The sequence below is a fragment of the Oncorhynchus nerka genome, linkage group LG11 (genome assembly GCF_034236695.1).
Source record: "Oncorhynchus nerka isolate Pitt River linkage group LG11, Oner_Uvic_2.0, whole genome shotgun sequence".
Classification (NCBI taxonomy): Eukaryota; Metazoa; Chordata; class Actinopteri; order Salmoniformes; family Salmonidae; genus Oncorhynchus; species Oncorhynchus nerka.
The window spans coordinates 698,651-725,875 of record NC_088406.1 but is presented as its reverse complement, the minus strand read 5'-3'; the positions used below and the strand labels follow the sequence as shown (position 1 = coordinate 725,875).

Here is a 27,225-nt window from a genome sequence, read left to right as displayed (position 1 = left end):
ATTATTATGAACTGACCTCTACAACCACTGGGATTATTGTTTGATCTATGAACGTTTGAACATCTTGAAGAACAATCTGGCCTTAATGGCCATGTACTCTTATAATCTCCACCCAGTACAGCCAGAAGAGGACTGGCCACCCCTCAGAGCCTGGTTCCTCTCTACCCAGTACAGCCAGAAGAGGATTGGCCACCCCTCAGAGCCTGGTTCCTCTCTACCCGGCACAGCCAGAGGACTGGCCACCCCTCAGAGCCTGGTTCCTCTCTACCCGGCACAGCCAGAGGACTGGCCACCCCTCAGAGCCTGGTTCCTCTCTACCCAGTACAGCCAGAAGAGGACTGGCCACCCCTCAGAGCCTGGTTCTTCTCTACCCAGTACAGCCAGAAGAGGACTGGCCATCCCTCAGAGCCTGCTTCCTCTCTACCCAGTACAGCCAGAAGAGGACTGGCCACCCCTCAGAGCCTGGTTCCTCTCTACCCAGTACAGCCAGTAGAGGACTGGCCACCCCTTGGACCCTGCTTCCTCTCTAGGTTTCTTCCTAGGTTTCTGCCTTTCTAGGGAGTTTTTCCTAGCCACTGTGCTTCTACTTCTGCATTGCTTGCTGTTTTGGGTTCTAGGCTGGGTGTCTGTATAGTACTTTGTGACATCTGCTAACGTAAACAGGGCTTTATAAATACATTTTATTGAATGAATTCCACAGAATGACTCAGGATAACTCAATAAAATCTTTCACCTTCAATAAAACGTAAACGTTTATTAATTCATTTCTCAAGACAACAATTAATGCATGCACAAGTGATACAAATGTATTTGGTTTGCCAGTGTTGGGGTGGTAAGTCTTGTCCTTTGACTACTGTGTCTCTGACACCTCCGGGTTGCGTAGCTTGTTGATGACCTCCGTCAGCATGCGGTTGCAGAGGGCAGCGTACGGATTCAGAACCACTACCTGTTGCCGGGCGAACTCACTGCCCAGGACGGCTGCCCTCTTGAAGTCCTCCCGGGCCTTATCATCCTGGCAGGCCAGCCTCAGCAGCAAGCCTCTCTGGACCAGAGCCTGACACGCTGTACGCCCTACACCCCCACTCAGAGCGATGGCACGCTCCAGGTCCTCTAGGGCTCCTGGAGGAAAACAGAACCCACAGATAATAATAAGCTCCAGGTCCTCTAGGGCTCCTGGAGGAGTACAGAACCCACAGATAATAATAAGCTCCAGGTCCTCTAGGGCTCCTGGAGGAATACAGAACCCACAGATAATAATAAGCTCCAGGTCCTCTAGGGCTCCTGGAGGAATACAGAACCCATAGATAATGATAAGCTCCAGGTCCTCTAGGGCTCCTGGAGGAATACAGAACCCACAGATAATAATAAGCTCCAGGTCCTCTAGGGCTCCTGGAGGAATACAGAACCCACAGATAATGATAAGCTCCAGGTCCTCTAGGGCTCCTGGAGGAATACAGAACCCACAGATAATAATAAGCTCCAGGTCCTCTAGGGCTCCTGGAGGAATACAGAACCCATAGATAATGATAAGCTCCAGGTCCTCTAGGGCTCCTGGAGGAAAACAGAACCCACAGATAATAATAAGCTCCAGGTCCTCTAGGGCTCCTGGAGGAGTACAGAACCCACAGATAATAATAAGCTCCAGGTCCTCTAGGGCTCCTGGAGGAATACAGAACCCACAGATAATAATAAGCTCCAGGTCCTCTAGGGCTCCTGGAGGAGAACAGAACCCATCCTCCAGGTCCTCTAGGGCTCCTGGAGGAATACAGAACCCATAGATAATGATAAGCTCCAGGTCCTCTAGGGCTCCTGGAGGAATACAGAACCCATAGATAATGATAAGCTCCAGGTCCTCTAGGGCTCCTGGAGGAATACAGAACCCATAGATAACGATAAGCTCCAGGTCCTCTAGGGCTCCTGGAGGAATACAGAACCCATAGATAATGATAAGCTCCAGGTCCTCTAGGGCTCCTGGAGGAGAACAGAACCCATAGATAACAGCTCCAGGTCCTCTACTCCTGGAGGAATACAGAACCCATAGATAATGATAAGCTCCAGGTCCTCTAGGGCTCCTGGAGGAATACAGAACCCATAGATAATGATAAGCTCCAGGTCCTCTAGGGCTCCTGGAGGAGAACAGAACCCATAGATAAGCTCCAGGTCCTCTAGGGCTCCTGGAGGAATACAGAACCCATAGATACCTCCAGGTCCTCTAGGGCTCCTGGAGGAATACAGAACCCATAGATAAGCTCCAGGTCCTCTAGGGCTCCTGGAGGAAAACAGAACCCACAGATAATAATAAGCTCCAGGTCCTCTAGGGCTCCTGGAGGAGTACAGAACCCACAGATAATAATAAGCTCCAGGTCCTCTAGGGCTCCTGGAGGAATACAGAACCCACAGATAATAATAAGCTCCAGGTCCTCTAGGGCTCCTGGAGGAGAACAGAACCCATAGATAACGATAAGCTCCAGGTCCTCTAGGGCTCCTGGAGGAATACAGAACCCATAGATAATGATAAGCTCCAGGTCCTCTAGGGCTCCTGGAGGAATACAGAACCCATAGATACCTCCAGGTCCTCTAGGGCTCCTGGAGGAATACAGAACCCATAGATAACGATAAGCTCCAGGTCCTCTAGGGCTCCTGGAGGAATACAGAACCCATCTCCAGGTCCTCTAGGGCTCCTGGAGGAGAACAGAACCCATAGATAACGATAAGCTCCAGGTCCTCTAGGGCTCCTGGAGGAATACAGAACCCATAGATAATGATAAGCTCCAGGTCCTCTAGGGCTCCTGGAGGAATACAGAACCCATAGATAATGATAAGCTCCAGGTCCTCTAGGGCTCCTGGAGGAATACAGAACCCATAGATAACGATAAGCTCCAGGTCCTCTAGGGCTCCTGGAGGAATACAGAACCCATAGATAATGATAAGCTCCAGGTCCTCTAGGGCTCCTGGAGGAATACAGAACCCATAGATAATGATAAGCTCCAGGTCCTCTAGGGCTCCTGGAGGAATACAGAACCCATAGATAATGATAAGCTCCAGGTCCTCTAGGGCTCCTGGAGGAATACAGAACCCATAGATAATGATAAGCTCCAGGTCCTCTAGGGCTCCTGGAGGAATACAGAACCCACAGATAATAATAAGCTCCAGGTCCTCTAGGGCTCCTGGAGGAGAACAGAACCCATAGATAACGATAAGCTCCAGGTCCTCTAGGGCTCCTGGAGGAATACAGAACCCATAGATAACGATAAGCTCCAGGTCCTCTAGGGCTCCTGGAGGAATACAGAACCCATAGATAACGATAAGCTCCAGGTCCTCTAGGGCTCCTGGAGGAGAACAGAACCCATAGATAACGATAAGCTCCAGGTCCTCTAGGGCTCCTGGAGGAATACAGAAGCCACAGATGATGCAAGCGGCGAGAACAAGTGTTTGTATGTAGACATTAACAGGGTTACTTTCAAGGACATGTGGTTTTAAGATGAAAATGTGGTTGATATGATCACAAAAATCCCCATAAATGTATATTAGGTAGAACACTGTCACCGCATGTGGTTGATTTCAGAGACATATTTCATAACGTACTGTAACGTACTGAAATAAGGTAACTGTAAATTATGTCGATTGTAAACCACAATGGAAAGCTGCATAGTGGGTGATATGAAAGTGAAAAGTATGGTGACTGGCCCTTCTACAATGCCTTGCAAAAGTATTCACCCGCTTGGCGTTTTTCCTATTTTGTTGCATTACAACCTGTAATATAAATAGATTTCTATTTAGATTTCATGTAATGGACAGACACAAAATAGTCCAAATTGGTGAAGTGGAAAAAAAAACTTCAAAAACGGAAAGTGGTACGTGTATATGCATTCACCCCTTGAAGCACCTAAATAAGATCTGGTGCAACCAATTACCTTCAGAAGTCACATAATTAGTTAAATAAAGTCCACCTGTGTGCAATCTAAGTGTCACATGATCTGTCACATGATCTCAGTATATATACACCTGTTCAGAGTCTGGGGCCTTTCTGGGGACTTTCAGAAGCAGCACCATGAAGACCAAGGACTTCTCCACTAAGCAAAGGGCACCACCAAGCATGCGGCACCATTAACAAAATTGAAAGAATATGGCACCACAACAAACCTGCCAAGAGAGGGTCGCCCACCAAATCTCACAGACCAGGCAAGGAGGGCATTAATCAGAGAGGCAACAAGGAAACCAAATATAACCCTGAAGGAGCTGCAAAGCTCCACTGCGGAGATTGGAGTATCTGTCCATAGGGCCACTTTAAGCCATACACTCCACAGAGCTGGGCTTTACGGAGGAGTGGCCAGAAGAAAATAAGTAAACATGTTTGGTGTTCCCCAAAAGGTATGTGGGAGACTCCCCAACCATATGAACAAGGCAGTTAACCCACTGTTCCTAGGCCGTCATTGAAAATAAGAATTTGTTCTTAACTGACTTGCCTAGTTAAATAAAGGTAACAAAAAAAAATACCAAAAAAATGGAAGAAGGTCTGGTCAGATGAGACTAAAATGTATTTTTTTGGCCATCAAGGAAATCTGGCGCAAACACAACACCTCTCATCACCCCAGGAATACCACCCCGAAGGTGGAGCATGGTGGTGGCAGCATCATGCTGTGGGGATGTTTTTCATCGGCAGGGATTGGGAAACTCGTCAGAATTGAAGGAATGATGGATGGCACTAAATACAGGGAAATTCTTGAGGGAAACCTGTTTCAGTCTTCAAGAGATTTGAGACTTGGATGGAGGATCACCTTCCAGCAGGACAATGACCCTAAACATCCTGCTAAAGCAACACTCGAGCGGTTTAAGGGGAAACATTTAAATGTCTTGGAATGGCCTAGTCAAAGCTCAGACCTCAAGCCAATTGAGAATCTGTGGTATGACTTAAAGATTGCTGTACACCAGCGGAACCCATCCAACTTGAAGGAGCTGGAGCAGTTTTGCCTTGAAGAATGGGGAAAAAATTGCGGTGGCTAGATGTGCCAAGCTTACCCCAAAAAGAAAAGGTGGCTCTAAAAAGTATTGACTTTGTCACGCCCTGGTTGAAGTATATTGTGTTTGTCTTTATTTATTTGGTCAGGCCGGGGTGTGACATGGGTTTATTGTGGTGTGTTTTGTCTTGGGGTTTTGTGGGGTGTTGGGTGTGTGGCTTAGTGGGGGTATCTAGCAAAGTCTATGGCTGTCTGGAGTGGTTCTCAATCAGAGGCAGGTGGTTATCGTTGTCTCTGATTGGGAACCATATTTAGGCAGCCATATTCTTTGAGTGTTTTGTGGGTGATTGTTCCTGTCTTTGTGTTTGCACCAGATAGGGCTGTTTCGGTTTTCACATTTCATTATCTTCATGTATAGTTTTTTCCTTCATTAAAATATCATGAATCATCATCACACTGCATTTTGGTCCGACTCTCCTTCACCACAAGAAAGCCGTTACAGACTTTGAGGGGGTGAATTGTTATCCAAGCTCAAGTTTTTAGTTTTTTGTCTGATTTCTTGTTTGTTTCACAATAAAAAAAAATGGCATCTTCAAAGTGTGTTGAGTAAATCAAATGATACAAATACACCAAAAATCCATTTAATTCCAGGTTGTAAGAAAACAAAATAGAAGAAATGCCAAGGGGGTGAATAGTTTCCCAAGCCACTGTATAGGTGGCCTCAGCAGCCTACTACCTTCTGTGTCCTCCTGGAGTCGTCTGGTCTGGGCCCTGTTGTTGTAGCCAGAGGCTCTCTGCGGCAGTGTGTCTATGGCCTGGCTGAACCATTCCAGAGCTGTGGGTAGATCCCCAGCCTCTGCTGCTGCAACCCCCTCCATCTCCAGCTCTTTGACCTGCTGTAGTAGCCCAACCTCAAAGCCACTGTCTGGAGGAGACAGATAAACAGTGTTCTAATGGAATGACAGGTGTTATGGTATAGAAGACTGGACAACAATAACAGTGGTGTCACCAGACATTCATACACACAGGAATAATCCAGTTTTGAAATGCTCTGGAGTCAGAATAATATAATAATATAATATGTTACAAAATGATGAACATGAAACAGCACATCACCCCAACACACGACAACCACCAACACACAAGACAACCACCAACACACAACAACCACCAACACACAAGACAACCACCAACACACAACAACCACCAACACACGACAACCACCAACACACGACGACCACCAACACACGAAAACCACCAACACACACGACAACCACCAACACACACAACAACCACCAACACACAAGACAACCACCAACACACAACAACCACCAACACACAAGACAACCACCAACACACAACACCCACCAACACACAAGACAACCACCAACACAAGCAACAACCACCAACACACGACAACCACCAACACACGAAAACCACCAACACACACGACAACCACCAACACACACAACAACCACCAACACACACGACAACCACAACCACACAACACCACCAACACACAACCACCAACACACACAACAACCACCAACACACACAAGACAACCACCAACACACACAACCACCAACACACGACAACCAACAACACACACAACCACCAACACACACGACAACCACCAACACACACGACAACCACCAACACACGACAACCACCAACACACAAGACAACCACCAACACACGACAACGACCAACACACAAGACAACCACCAACACACGACAACCACCAACACACGACAACCACCAACACACACAACCACCAACACACAAGACAACCACCAACACACACAACCGCCAACACACACAACCACCAACACACGACAAACCAACACAAGACAACCACCAACACACACGACAACCACCAACACACACGACAACCACCAACACACGACAACCACCAACACAACATGATAACTACTAACACACATGATAACCACCAACACACGACAACCACCAACACACAAGACAACCACCAACACACAAGACAACCAACACACACGACAACGACCAACACACAAGACAACCACCAACACACGACAACCACCAACACACGACAACCACCAACACACGACAACCACCAATACAAAAGACAACCACCAACACACACAACAACCAACACACGACAACCACCAACACACACAACCACCAACACACAAGACAACCACCAACACACACAACCGCCAACACACACAACCACCAACACACGACAAACCAACACACGACAACCACCAACACACACAACAACCACCAACACACACAACAACCACCAACAACAACACCAACCAACACAACAACCACCAACACACACAACCACCAACACACACAACCACCAACACACGACAACCACCAACACACACAACAACCACCAACACACACAACAACCACCAACACACACAACAACCACCAACACACACAACAGCCACCAACACACACAACAGCCACCAACACACACAACAACCACCAACACACACAACAACCACCAACACACACAACCACCAACACACACAACCACCAACACACGACAACCACCAACACACACAACAACCACCAACACACACAACAACCACCAACACACACAACAACCACCAACACACACAACAGCCACCAACACACACAACAGCCACCAACACACACAACAACCACCAACACACACAACAACCACCAACACACACAACCACCAACACACACAACCACCAACACACGACAACCACCAACACACACAACAACCACCAACACACACAACAGCCACCAACACAACACAACAACCACCAACACACACAACAGCCACCAACACACACAACAGCCACCAACACACACAACCACCAACACACATGATAACCACCAACACTAACACAACTACTAACACACTACTAACACACATAACACTAACACATAACTACTAACACACATGATAACTACTAACACACATGATAACTACTAACACACATGATAACTACTAACTAACAACACTAACACACATGATAACTACTAACACACATGATAACTACTAACACACATAAACTACTAACACACATGATAACTACTAACACACACACTATAATAACTACTAACACACATGATAACTACTAACACACATGACTACTAACACACATGACACACATAACTACTAACACACATGATAACACTGACACATAACTACTAACACATGATAACTACTAACACACATGATAACTACTAACACACATGATAACTACTAACACACATGATAACTACTAACACACATGATAACTACTAACACACATGATAACTACTAACACATACTAACACACACATGATAACTACTAACACACATGATAACTACTAACACACATGATAACTACTAACACACATGATAACTACTAACACACATAACTACTAACACACATGATAACTACTAACACACATGACAACTACTAACACACATAACTAACTAACAACACATAACTACTAACACACATGACTACTAACACACATGATAACTACTAACACACATGACTACTAACACACATGATAACTACTAACACACATAACTACTAACACACATGACTACTAACACACATGATAACTACTAACACACATGACTACTAACACACATGATAACTACTAACACACATGATAACTACTAACACACATGATAACTACTAACACACATGACTACTAACACACATGATAACTACTAACACACATAACTACTAACACACATGACTACTAACACACATGATAACTACTAACACACATGATAACTACTAACACACATGACTACTAACACACATGATAACTACTAACACACATGATAACTACTAACACACATAACTACTAACACACATGATACTAACACACATAACTAACACATGATAACTACTAACACACATGACTACTAACACACATGATAACTACTAACACACATAACTACTAACACACATGATAACTACTAACACACATGATAACTACTAACACACATGATAACTACTAACACACATGATAACTACTAACACACATAACTACTAACACACATGATAACTACTAACACACATAACTACTAACACACATGACTACTAACACACATGATAACTACTAACACACATGACTACTAACACACATGACTACTAACACACATGATGACTACTAACACACATGACTACTAACACACATGATAACTACTAACACACATAACTACTAACACACATGATAACTACTAACACACATGATAACTACTAACACACATGACTACTAACACACATGATAACTACTAACACACATAACTACTAACACACATGATAACTACACATGATAACTATAACACATATAACTACTAACACACATAACTACTAACACACATGATACTAACACACATGACTACTAACATGATAACTACTAACACATGATAACTACTAACACACATAACTACTAACACACATGATAACTACTAACACACATGACTACTAACACACATGAACTACTAACACACATAACTACTAACACACATGATAACTACTAACACACATGATAACTACTAACACACATGACTACTAACACACATGATAACTACTAACACACATGACTACTAACACACATGACTACTAACACACATGACTACTAACACACATGATAACTACTAACACACATAACTACTAACACACATAACTACTAACACACATAACATAACACATGATAACTACTAACACACATGATAACTACTAACACACATGATAACTACTAACACACATAACTACTAACACACATGATAACTACTAACACACATGATAACTACTAACACACATGATAACTACTAACACACATGATAACTACTAACACACATGATAACTACTAACACACATGATAACTACTAACACACATGATAACTACTAACACACATAACTACTAACACACATGATAACTACTAACACACATGACTACTAACACACATGACTACTAACACACATGATAACTACTAACACACATGACTACTAACACACATACTACTAACACACATGATAACTACTAACACACATAACTACTAACACACATGATAACTACTAACACACATGATAACTACTAACACACATGACTACTAACACACATAACTACTAACACACATGATAACTACTAACACACATGATAACTACTAACACACATGATAACTACTAACACACATGATAACTACTAACACACATGATAACTACTAACACACATGACTACTAACACACATGATACTACTAACACACATGATAACTACTAACACACATGATAACTACTAACACATGATACTACTAACACACATGATACTACTAACACACATGATAACTACTAACACACATGATAACTACTAACACACATGATAACTACTAACACACATGACTACTAACACACATGACTACTAACACACATGACTACTAACACACATGATAACTACTAACACACATGACTACTAACACACATGATAACTACTAACACACATGATAACTACTAACACACATGACTACTAACACACATGATACTAACTACTAACACACATGATAACTACTAACACACATGAACTACTAACACACATAACTACTAACACACTATGATAACTACTAACTACACACATGACTACTAACACACATGATAACTACTAACACACATGATAACTACTAACACACATGATAACTACTAACACACATGACTACTAACACACATGATAACTACTAACACACATGACTACTAACACACATGATAACTACTAACACACATGATAACTACTAACACACATGATAACTACTAACACACATGACTACTAACACACATAACTACTAACACACATGATAACTACTAACACACATGACTACTAACACACATGATAACTACTAACACACATGATAACTACTAACACACATGATAACTACTAACACACATGATAACTACTAACACACTACTAACACACATAACTACTAACACACATGATAACTACTAACACACATGATAACTACTAACACACATGACTACTAACACACATGATAACTACTAACACACATGACTACTAACACACATGACTACTAACACACATGATAACTACTAACACACATGATAACTACTAACACACATGACTACTAACACACATGACTACTAACACACATGATAACTACTAACACACATGACTACTAACACACATGATAACTACTAACACACATGACTACTAACACACATGACTACTAACACACATAACTACTAACACACATAACTACTAACACACATGATAACTACTAACACACATGATAACTACTAACACACATGATAACTACTAACACACATGAAACTACTAACACACATGATAACTACTAACACACATGATAACTACTAACACATGATAACTACTAACACATATAACTACTAACACATGATACTACTAACACACATGATAACTACTAACACACATGACTACTAACACACATGATAACTACTAACACACACATAACTACTAACACACATAACTACTAACACACATAACTACTAACACACATGATAACTACTAACACACATGATACTACTAACACACATGATAACTACTAACACACATAACTACACACATAACTACTAACACACATGATAACTACTAACACACATAACTACTAACACACATGACTACTAACACACATGATAACTACTAACACACATGATAACTACTAACACACATGATAACTACTAACACACATGACTACTAACACACATGATAACTACTAACACACATGACTACTAACACACATGACTACTAACACACATGATAACTACTAACACACATGATAACTACTAACACACATGACTACTAACACACATAACTACTAACACACATGATAACTACTAACACACATGATAACTACTAACACACATGAACTACTAACACACATGATAACTAACACACATGAACTAACACACATGAACTACTAACACACATGACTACTACACACATGATAACTACTAACACACATGACTAACACACATGATACTAACTACTACTAACACACATGATACTAAACACACATAACTACTAACACACATGATAACTACTAACACACATGACTACTACACTACTAACACACATGACTACTAACACACATGACTACTAACACACATAACTACTAACACACATGATAACTACTAACACACATGACTACTAACACACATGATAACTACTAACACACATGATAACTACTAACACACATGATAACTACTAACACACATGATAACTACTAACACACATGATAACTACTAACACACATGACTAACTAACTACTACACACATGATAACTACTAACACACATGATACTACTAACACACATGATAACTACTAACACACACATAACTACTAACACACATAACTACTAACACACATGATAACTACTAACACACATGATAACTACTAACACACATGATAACTACACACATGATAACTACTAACACACATGACTACTAACACACATGATAACTACTAACACACATGATAACTACTAACACACATGATAACTACTAACACACATGACTACTAACTACTAACACACATGATAACTACTAACACACATGATAACTACTAACACACATAACTACTAACACACAACTACTAACACACATAACTACTAACACACATGATAACTACTAACACACATGATAACTACTAACACACATGACTACTAACACACAACTATAACACACATACTAAACACACATGATAACTACTAACACACATGACTACTAAACACACATGATAACTACTAACACACATGATAACTACTAACACACATGATAACTACTAACACACATGATAACTAACTACTAAACACACATGATAACTACTAACACACATGATAACTACTAACACACATGATAACTACTAACACACATGATAACTACTAACACACATGATAACTACTAACACACATGATAACTACTAACACACATGATAACTACTAACACACATGATAACTACTAACACACATGATAACTACTAACACACATGATAACTACTAACACACATGATAACTACTAACACACATGATAACTACTAACACACATGATAACTACTAACACACATGATAACTACTAACACACATGACTACTAACACACATGATAAACACACATACTACTAACACACATGACTACTAACACACATGAACTACTAACACACATGATAACTACTAACACACATAACTACTAACACACATGACTACTAACACACATGATAACTACTAACACATGATAACATGACACATAACTACTAACACACATGATAACTACTAACACACATGATAACTACTAACACACATGATAACTACTAACACACATAACTACTAACACACATAACTACTAACACACATGACTACTAACACACATGATAACTACTAACACACATAACTACTAACACACATGATAACTACTAACACACATGATAACTACTAACACACATGACTACTAACACACATAACTACTAACACACATGACTACTAACACACATAACTACTAACACACATGATAACTACTAACACACATGACTACTAACACACATGATAACTACTAACACACATGACTACTAACACACATGACTACTAACACACATAACTACTAACACACATGATAACTACTAACACACATGACTACTAACACACATGACTACTAACACACATGATAACTACTAACACACATGACTACTAACTGATAACTACTAACACACATGATAACTACTAACACACATGATAACTACTAACACACATGACTACTAACACACATGATAACTACTAACACACATGATAACTACTAACACACATGATAACTACTAACACACATGACTACTAACACACATGAACTACTAACACACATGATAACTACTAACACACATAACTACTAACACACATATAACTACTAACACACATAACTACTAACACACATGATAACTACTAACACACATGATAACTACTAACACACATGATAACTACTAACACACATGATAACTACTAACACACATGATAACTAACTACTAACACACATGATAACTACTAACACACATGATAACTACTAACACACATGATAACTACTAACACACATGATAACTACTAACACACATAACTACTAACACACATGATAACTACTAACACACATGATAACTACTAACACACATGACTACTAACACACATAACTACTAACACACATGATAACTACTAACACACATAACTACTAACACACATGATAACTACTAACACACATGATAACTACTAACACACATAACTACTAACACACATAACTACTAACACACATGATAACTACTAACACACATGACTACTAACACACATGACTACTACTAACACACATGACTACTAACACACATAACTACTAACACACATGACTACTAACACACATGATAACTACTAACACACATGACTACTAACACACATGACTACTAACACACATAACTACTAACACACATGATAACTACTAACACACATGACTACTAACACACATGATAACTACTAACACACATGATAACTACTAACACACATAACTACTGACTACTAACACACATGATAACTACTAACACACATGATAACTACTAACACACATGATAACTACTAACACACATGATAACTACTAACACACATGATAACTACTAACACACATGACTACTAACACACATGATAACTACTAACACACATGATAACTACTAACACACATAACTACTAACACACATGATAACTACTAACACACATGATAACTACTAACACACATGATAACTACTAACACACATGATAACTACTAACACACATGACTACTAACACACATGACTACTAACACACATGATAACTACTAACACACATAACTACTAACACACATGACTACTAACACACATGACTACTAACACACATAACTACTAACACACATGATAACTACTAACACACATGATAACTACTAACACACATGATAACTACTAACACACATGATAACTACTAACACACATGATAACTACTAACACACATGATAACTACTAACACACATGATAACTACTAACACACATAACTACTAACACACATAACTACTAACACACATAACTACTACTAACTACTAACACATGATAACTACTAACACACATGATAACTACTAACACACATGATAACTACTAACACACATGATAACTACTAACACACATAACTACTAACACACATGACTACTAACACACATGACTACTAACACACATGACTACTAACACACATAACTACTAACACACATGATAACTACTAACACACATAACTACTAACACACATAACTACTAACACACATAACTACTAACACACATGATAACTACTAACACACATGATAACTACTAACACACATGATAACTACTAACACACATGATAACTACTAACACACATGACTACTAACACACATGATAACTACTAACACACATAACTACTAACACACATGACTACTAACACATACTAAACACACATGACTACTAACACACATAACTACTAACACACATGATAACTACTAACACATGATAACTACTAACACACATGATAACTACTAACACACATGATAACTACTAACACACATAACTACTAACACACATGATAACTACTAACACACATGATAACTACTAACACACATAACTACTAACACACATGATAACTACTAACACACATGACTACTAACACACATGATAACTACTAACACACATGATAACTACTAACACACATAACTACTAACACACATAACTACTAACACACATGATAACTACTAACACACATGATAACTACTAACACACATGATAACTAACTAACACACATAACTACTAACACACATGACTACTACTAACACACATGATAACTACTAACACATAACTACACATGATAACTACTAACACACATAACTACTAACACACATGACTACTAACACACATGATAACTACTAACACACATGAAACTACTAACACACATGATAACTACTAACACACATAACTACTAACACACATAACTACTAACACACATGATAACTACTAACACACATGATAACTACTAACACACATGACTACTAACACATGATAACTACTAACACACATGATAACTACTAACACACATGACTACTAACACACATAACTAACTACTAACACACATAACACACATAACTACTAACACACATGATAACTACTAACACACATGATAACTACTAACACACATGAACTACTAACACACATAACTACAACACACATGACTACTACTAACACACATAACTACTAACACACATGATAACTACTAACACACATGATAACTACTAACACACATGACTACTAACACACATGATAACTACTAACACACATGATAACTACTAACTACATAACACACATGATAACTACTAACACACATGACTACTAACACACATGATAACTACTAACACACATAACTACTAACACACATGATAACTACTAACACACATAACTACTAACACACATGATAACTACTAACACACATGATAACTACTAACACACATGATAACTACTAACACACATGACTACTAACACACATGATAACTACTAACACACATGACTACTAACACACATGACTACTAACACACATAACTACTAACACACATGACTACTAACACACATAACTACTAACACACATGATAACTACTAACACACATACTACTAACACACATGATAACTACTAACACACATGATAACTACTAACACACATGATAACTACTAACACACATAACTACTAACACACATGATAACTACTAACACACATGACTACTAACACACATGACTACTAACACACATGATAACTACTAACACACATGACTACTAACACACATGATAACTACTAACACACATGATAACTACTAACACACATGATAACTACTAACACACATAACTACTAACACACATGACTACTAACACACATAACTACTAACACACATAACTACTAACACACATGACTACTAACACACATGATAACTACTAACACACATGACTACTAACACACACTAACACACATACTACTAACACACATGATAACTACTAACACACATGATAACTACTAACACACATGATAACTACTAACACACATGACTACTAACACACATGATAACTACTAACACACATGATAACTACTAACACACATGACTACTAACACACATGATAACTACTAACACACATGATAACTACTAACACACATGAACTACTAACACACATGATAACTACTAACACACATGATAACTACTAACACACATAACTACTAACACACATGATAACTACTAACACACATGACTACTAACACACATGATAACTACTAACACACATGATAACTACTAACACACATGACTACTAACACACATGATAACTACTAACACACATGATAACTACTAACACACATGATAACTACTAACACACATAACTACTAACTACTAAACACACATGAACTAACACACATAACACACATAACTACTAACACACATGATAACTACTAACACACATGATAACTACTAACACACATAACTACTAACACACATGATAACTACTAACACACTATAACACACATACTACTAACACACATAACTACTAACACACATGATAACTACTAACACACATAACTACTAACACACATAACTACTAACACACATAACTACTAACACACATGATAACTACTAACACACATGACTACTAACACACATGACTACTAACACACATGATAACTACTAACACACATAACTACTAACACACATGATAACTACTAACACACATAACTACTAACACACATGATAACTACTAACACACATGATAACTACTAACACACATAACTACTAACACACATGATAACTACTAACACACATAACTACTAACACACATGACTACTAACACACATGATAACTACTAACACACATGATAACTACTAACACACATGATAACTACTAACACACATGATAACTACTAACACACATGACTACTAACACACATGATAACTACTAACACACATAACTACACACATAACTACTAACACACATAACTACTAACACACATGATAACTACTAACACACATGATAACTACTAACACACATGATAACTACTAACACACATGACTACTAACACACATGACTACTAACACACATGATAACTACTAACACACATGATAACTACTAACACACATGATAACTACTAACACACATGATAACTACTAACAACACATGATAACTACTAACACACATGATAAACACACATACTAAACACACATGACTACTAACACACATGACTACTAACACACATGATAACTACTAACACACATAACTACTAACACACATGATAACTACTAACACACATGATAACTACTAACACACATGACTACTAACACACATGATAACTACTAACACACATAACTACTAACACACATGATAACTACTAACACACATGACTACTAACACACATAACTACTAACACACATGATAACTACTAACACACATGACTACTAACACACATGATAACTACTAACACACATGACTACTAACACACATGACTACTAACACACATGACTACTAACACACATGATAACTACTAACACACATGATAACTACTAACACACATGATAACTACTAACACACATGATAACTACTAACACACATGACTACTAACACACATGACTAAACACACACTAACACACATGAACTACTAACACACATGATAACTACTAACACACATGATAACTACTAACACACATGATAACTACTAACACACATGACTACTAACACACATGATAACTACTAACACACATGATAACTACTAACACACATGATAACTACTAACACACATGATAACTACTAACACACATGATAACTACTAACACACATGACTACTAACACACATAACTACTAACACACATGATAACTACTAACACACATGATAACTACTAACACACATGATAACTACTAACACACATGATAACTACTAACACACATAACTACTAACACACATGATAACTACTAACACACATAACTACTAACACACATAACTACTAACACACATGATAACTACTAACACACATGATAACTACTAACACACATGACTAAACTAACTAACACATGATAACTACTAACACACATGATAACTACTAACACACATGATAACTACTAACACACATGATAACTACTAACACACATGACTACTAACACACATGATAACTACTAACACACATGATAACTACTAACACACATGACTACTAACACACATGATAACTACTAACACACATAACTACTAACACACATGATAACTACTAACACACATGATAACTACTAACACACATAACTACTAACACACATGATAACTACTAACACACATAACTACTAACACACATGATAACTACTAACACACATAACTACTAACACACATAACTACTAACACACATAACTACTAACACACATGATAACTACTAACACACATAACTACTAACACACATGATAACTACTAACACACATGATAACTACTAACACACATGACTACTAACACACATGATAACTACTAACACACATGAACACACACAATAACTACTAACACACATGATAACTACTAACACACATGATAACTACTAACACACATGATAACTACTAACACACATAACTACTAACACACATGATAACTACTAACACACATGATAACTACTAACACACATGACTACTAACACACATAACTACTAACACACATGATAACTACTAACACACATGATAACTACTAACACACATAACTACTAACACACATGACTACTAACACAACTACTAACACACATGACACATGACTACTAACACACATGATAACTACTAACACACATGATAACTACTAACACACATGACTACTAACACACATGACTACTAACACACATAACTACTAACACACATGATAACTACTAACACACATAACTACTAACACACATGACTACTAACACACATGATAACTACTAACACACATGACTACTAACACACATGACTACTAACACACATGATAACTACTAACACACATGATAACTACTAACACACATGATAACTACTAACACACATAACTACTAACACACATGACTACTAACACACATGATAACTACTAACACACATGATAACTACTAACACACATGATAACTACTAACACACATGATAACTACTAACACACATGATAACTACTAACACACATGATAACTACTAACACACATAACTACTAACACACATGATAACTACTAACACACATGATAACTACTAACACACATGATAACTACTAACACACATAACTACTAACACACATGATAACTACTAACACACATAACTACTAACACACATGATAACTACTAACACACATGACTACTAACACACATGACTACTAACACACATGATAACTACTAACACACATGATAACTACTAACACACATGATAACTACTAACACACATAACTACTAACACACATGATAACTACTAACACACATGACTACTAACACACATAACTACTAACACACATGATAACTACTAACACACATGACTACTAACACACATAACTACTAACACACATGATAACTACTAACACACATGATAACTACTAACACACATAACTACTAACACATGATAACTACTAACACACATGATAACTACTAACACAACACATAACTACTAACACACATGATAACTACTAACACACATGACTACTAACACACATGACTACTAACACACATGATAACTACTAACACACATGACTACTAACTACTAACACACATGATAACTACTAACACACATGATAACTACTAACACACATGACTACTAACACACATGATAACTACTAACACACATGACTACTAACACACATAACACTACATGATAACTACTAACACACATGAACTACTAACACACATGATAACTACTAACACACATGACTACTAACACACATGATAACTACTAACACACATGATAACTACTAACACACATGACTACTAACACACATGATAACTACTAACACACATGATAACTACTAACACACATGACTACTAACACACATGATAACTACTAACACACATGACTACTAACACACATGACTACTAACACACATGATAACTACTAACACACATGATAACTACTAACACACATGACTACTAACACACATGATAACTACTAACACACATGACTACTAACACACATGATAACTACTAACACACATGATAACTACTAACACACATAACTACTAACACACATGATAACTACTAACACACATGATAACTACTAACACACATGATAACTACTAACACACATAACTACTAACACACATGACTACTAACACACATAACTACTAACACACATAACTACTAACACACATGATAACTACTAACACACATGATAACTACTAACACACATGATAACTACTAACACACATGATAACTACTAACACACATGACTACTAACACACATAACTACTAACACACATGATAACTACTAACACACATGATAACTACTAACACACATGATAACTACTAACACACATGATAACTACTAACACACATGACTACTAACACACATGATAACTACTACTACTAACACACATGATAACTACTAACACACATGATACTACTAACACACATGATAACTACTAACACACATGATAACTACTAACACATGATAACTACTAACACACATGATAACTACTAACACACATGATAACTACTAACACATGATAACTACTAACACACATGACTACTAACACACATGATAACTACTAACACACATAACTACTAACACACATGATAACTACTAACACACATGACTACTAACACACATAACTACTAACACACATGACTACTAACACACATGACTACTAACACACATGACTACTAACACACATGATAACTACTAACACACATGATAACTACTAACACACATGATAACTACTAACACACATGACTACTAACACACATGATAACTACTAACACACATGATAACTACTAACACACATGACTACTAACACACATGATAACTACTAACACACATGACTACTAACACACATGACTACTAACACACATGATAACTACTAACACACATAACTACTAACACACATGATAACTACTAACACACATGATAACTACTAACACACATGATAACTACTAACACACATGACTACTAACACACATAACTACTAACACACATGACTACTAACACACATAACTACTAACACACATGATAACTACTAACACACATGATAACTACTAACACACATGATAACTACTAACACACATGATAACTACTAACACACATGATAACTACTAACACACATGATAACTACTAACACACATAACTACTAACACACATGATAACTACTAACACACATGACTACTAACACACATGATAACTACTAACACACATGATAACTACTAACACACATGACTACTAACACACATAACTACTAACACACATGATAACTACTAACACACATGATAACTACTAACACACATGATAACTACTAACACACATGATAACTACTAACACACATGACTACTAACACACATGATAACTACTAACACACATAACTACTAACACACATGATAACTACTAACACACATGACTAACTACTAACACACATGATAACTACTAACACACATGACTACTAACACACATGATAACTACTAACACACATGATAACTACTAACACACATGATAACTACTAACACACATGATAACTACTAACACACATGACTACTAACACACATGACTACTAACACACATAACTACTAACACACATGATAACTACTAACACACATAACTACTAACACACATTATAACTACTAACACACATGATAACTACTAACACACATGATAACTACTAACACACATGATAACTACTAACACACATAACTACTAACACACATGATAACTACTAACACACATGATAACTACTAACACACATGATAACTACTAACACACATGATAACTACTAACACACATGATAACTACTAACACACATGACTACTAACACACATGACTACTAACACACATAACTACTAACACACATAACTACTAACACACATGATAACTACTAACACATGATAACTACTAACACACATAACTACTAACACACATGATAACTACTAACACACATGATAACTACTAACACACATGACTACTAACACACATGATAACTACTAACACACATGATAACTACTAACACACATAACTACTAACACACATGACTACTAACACACATAACTACTAACACACATGATAACTACTAACACACATGATAACTACTAACACACATGACTACTAACACACATGACTACTAACACATGATAAACACACATAACTACTAACACACATGATAACTACTAACACACATGACTACTAACACACATGATAACTACTAACACACATGACTACTAACACACATGATAACTACTAACACACATGATAACTACTAACACACATGACTACTAACACACATGATAACTACTAACACACATGACTACTAACACACATGACTACTAACACACATGACTACTAACACACATGATAACTACTAACACACATGATAACTACTAACACACATGATAACTACTAACACACATGATAACTACTAACACACATGATAACTACTAACACACATGACTACTAACACACATGACTACTAACACACATGATAACTACTAACACACATGATAACTACTAACACACATGATAACTACTAACACACATGATAACTACTAACACACATGATAACTACTAACACACATGATAACTACTAACACACATGACTACTAACACACATGATAACTACTAACACACATGATAACTACTAACACACATGATAACTACTAACACACATGACTACTAACACACATGACTACTAACACACATGATAACTACTAACACACATGATAACTACTAACACACATGATAACTACTAACACACATGATAACTACTAACACACATGATAACTACTAACACACATGATAACTACTAACACACATGATAACTACTAACACACATGATAACTACTAACACACATGATAACTACTAACACACATGATAACTACTAACACACATGATAACTACTAACACACATGACTACTAACACACATGATAACTACTAACACACATGATAACTACTAACACACATAACTACTAACACACATGATAACTACTAACACACATAACTACTAACACACATGATAACTACTAACACACATGATAACTACTAACACACATAACTACTAACACACATGATAACTACTAACACACATGATAACTACTAACACACATAACTACTAACACACATGATAACTACTAACACACATGACTACTAACACACATGACTACTAACACACATGATAACTACTAACACACATGATAACTACTAACACACATGACTACTAACACACATAACTACTAACACACATGATAACTACTAACACACATAACTACTAACACACATGACTACTAACACACATGATAACTACTAACACACATAACTACTAACACACTTGACTACTAACACACATGATAACTACTAACACACATAACTACTAACACACATGACTACTAACACACATGATAACTACTAACACACATAACTACTAACACACTTGACTACTAACACACATGATAACTACTAACACACATAACTACTAACACACATGACTACTAACACACATGATAACTACTAACACACACGATAACTACTAACACACACGATAACTACTAACACACATGACTACTAACACACATGACTACTAACACACATGATAACTACTAACACACATGATAACTACTAACACACATGATAAATCCATTGTAAAAAAAGGTGTTCACCATCGTCTGTCAGTTCCTCCTCTTGGTTTAATCCAGGGACGTCTCCTGGAGGGCTGGTGGGGTTAAAGATGGCCTGAAGTACAGCTCTGTCATGGGCTGAAGCCATTGTTACAGATGGGTGGATAGCAGAAGGCAGAGTAGTGGAATTGCGATCCTAAGTGGTGGGTGAGGGGTGCATTTTCTGCTCAAATTCTCACAGATTTCTCCTCAACCAATCGAAGCAGGGGGTGGAAACAGGCAGACTTTGAGATCATTGGGCAGAGAGGACATCTGTATTTGGTTAACTCTGCTGAGAGTGTATACTTTGAAACACTGGACACACGCACACAGAGAAATCCCCACTGACACATGATATTGAGCAACATTGAATGGATATTTTTACGTTTGTTTTCAGTGTATCAGACTAAGTTGATTTGAAGACGTTTATATGTTTAAGTTTAAATGGTGCTGGAATAGAGGAGGCAGTGCTCCTGTTTCTCTCACACACACACACACACACACACACACACACACACACACACACACACACACACACACACACACAGGTATCTTGTTTGTACATGACTGTAAAGATCAGCCACTTTCACAATTATAGTGACGTTAAATGTATGAAGTGTATTAAATATGGAGTCTGAAACATTAACAGTTTAGTTACAACAGTATCTTTGTTCTTCCAGATGTGTTTCCATATTCACAAAGAGACAGACCTCTATATACCTGACCAGACAGGCCTCTATATATATCTGACCAGACAGGCCTCTATATACCTGACCAGACAGGCCTCTATATACCTGACCAGACAGGCCTCTATATACCTGACCAGACAGGCCTCTATATATCTGACCAGACAGGCCTCTATATACCTGACCAGACAGGCCTCTATATACCTGACAAGTCAGGCCTCTATATATCTGACCAGACAGGCCTCTATATATCTGACCAGACAGGCCTCTATATACCTGACCAGACAGGCCTCTATATACCTGACCAGACAGGCCTCTATATATCTGACCAGACAGGCCTCTGTATATCTGACCAGACAGACCTCTATATATCTGACCAGACAGGCCTCTATATATCTGACCAGACAGACCTCTATATAACTGACCAGACAGGCCTCTATATAACTGACCAGAAAGACCTCTATATATCTGACCAGACAGACCTCTATATACTGTATCTGACCAGACAGGCCTCTATATACCTGACCAGACAGGCCTCTATATAACTGACCAGACAGGCCTCTATATAACTGAGCAGACAGACCTCTATATATCTGACCAGACAGGCCTCTATATATCTGACCAGACAGGCCTCTATATAACTGACCAGACAGGCCTCTATATAACTGACCAGAAAGACCTCTATATATCTGACCAGACAGACATATATATACTGTATCTGACCAGACAGGCCTCTATATACCTGACCAGACAGACCTCTATATACCTGACCAGACAGGCCTCTATATATCTGACCAGACATACCTCTATATACCTGACCAGACAGGCCTCCATATACCTCACCAGACAGGCCTCTATATATCTGACCAGACAGATCTTTATATACTGTATCTGACCAGACAGGCCTCTATATACCTGACCGGACAGGCCTCTATAAATTTGACCAGACAGGCCTCTATAAATTTGACCAGACAGGCCTCTATAAATTTGACCAGACAGGCCTCTATATATCTGACCAGACAGGCCTCTATATATCTGACCAGACAGGCCTCTATATATCTGACCAGACAGGCCTCTATAAATTTGACCAGACAGACCTCTATATACCTGACCAGACAGGCCTCTATACACCTGACCAGACAGACCTCTATACACCTGACCAGACATACCTCTATATATCTGACCAGTCAGGTCTCTATATACCTGACCAGACAGAAAGACAGACGTCTATATATCTGACCAGACAGACCTCTATATATCTGACCAGACAGCCCCCTATATACCTGACCATACAGACCTCTATATATCTGACCAGACAGACCTCTATATACCTGACAGACAGAAAGACAGATCTCTATATTCCTGACATACAGAAAGACAGACCTCTGTATACCTGACCAGCTACCTTACCAGCCAACCCCCTGACTACAGTAGACAGACCTCCAGCTACCTTACCAGCCAACCCCCTGACTACAGTAGACAGACCTCCAGCTACCTTACCAGCCAACCCCCTGACTACAGTAGACAGACCTCCAGCTACCTTACCAGCCAACCCCCTGACTACAGTAGACAGACCTCCAGCTACCTTACCAGCCAACCCCCTGACTACAGTAGACAGACCTCCAGCTACCTTACCAGCCAACCCCTGACTACAGTAGACAGACCTCTGTATACCTGACCAGCCGTCCACTCACTACAATACAGACCTCTAGCTACATGGCCAGCCAACCCCC

At 38.1% G+C, this 27,225-nt stretch overlaps 1 protein-coding gene across 1 annotated transcript; it reads right to left on the bottom strand.

The window, feature by feature from the left end:
* Window positions 1–734: 734 nt before the first annotated feature.
* ttc36 (tetratricopeptide repeat domain 36) lies at window positions 735–24,987 on the bottom strand. Its single transcript, XM_065024145.1, has 3 exons — window positions 24,810–24,987; window positions 5,695–5,883; window positions 735–1,119 (listed from the first exon to the last, which is right to left on the bottom strand). Exons 1-3 carry the CDS (start codon window positions 24,913–24,915, stop codon window positions 851–853), a joined length of 564 nt encoding a protein of 187 aa, XP_064880217.1. The 5' UTR covers window positions 24,916–24,987; the 3' UTR covers window positions 735–850.
* Between the last annotated feature and the right edge of the window lie 2,238 nt (window positions 24,988–27,225).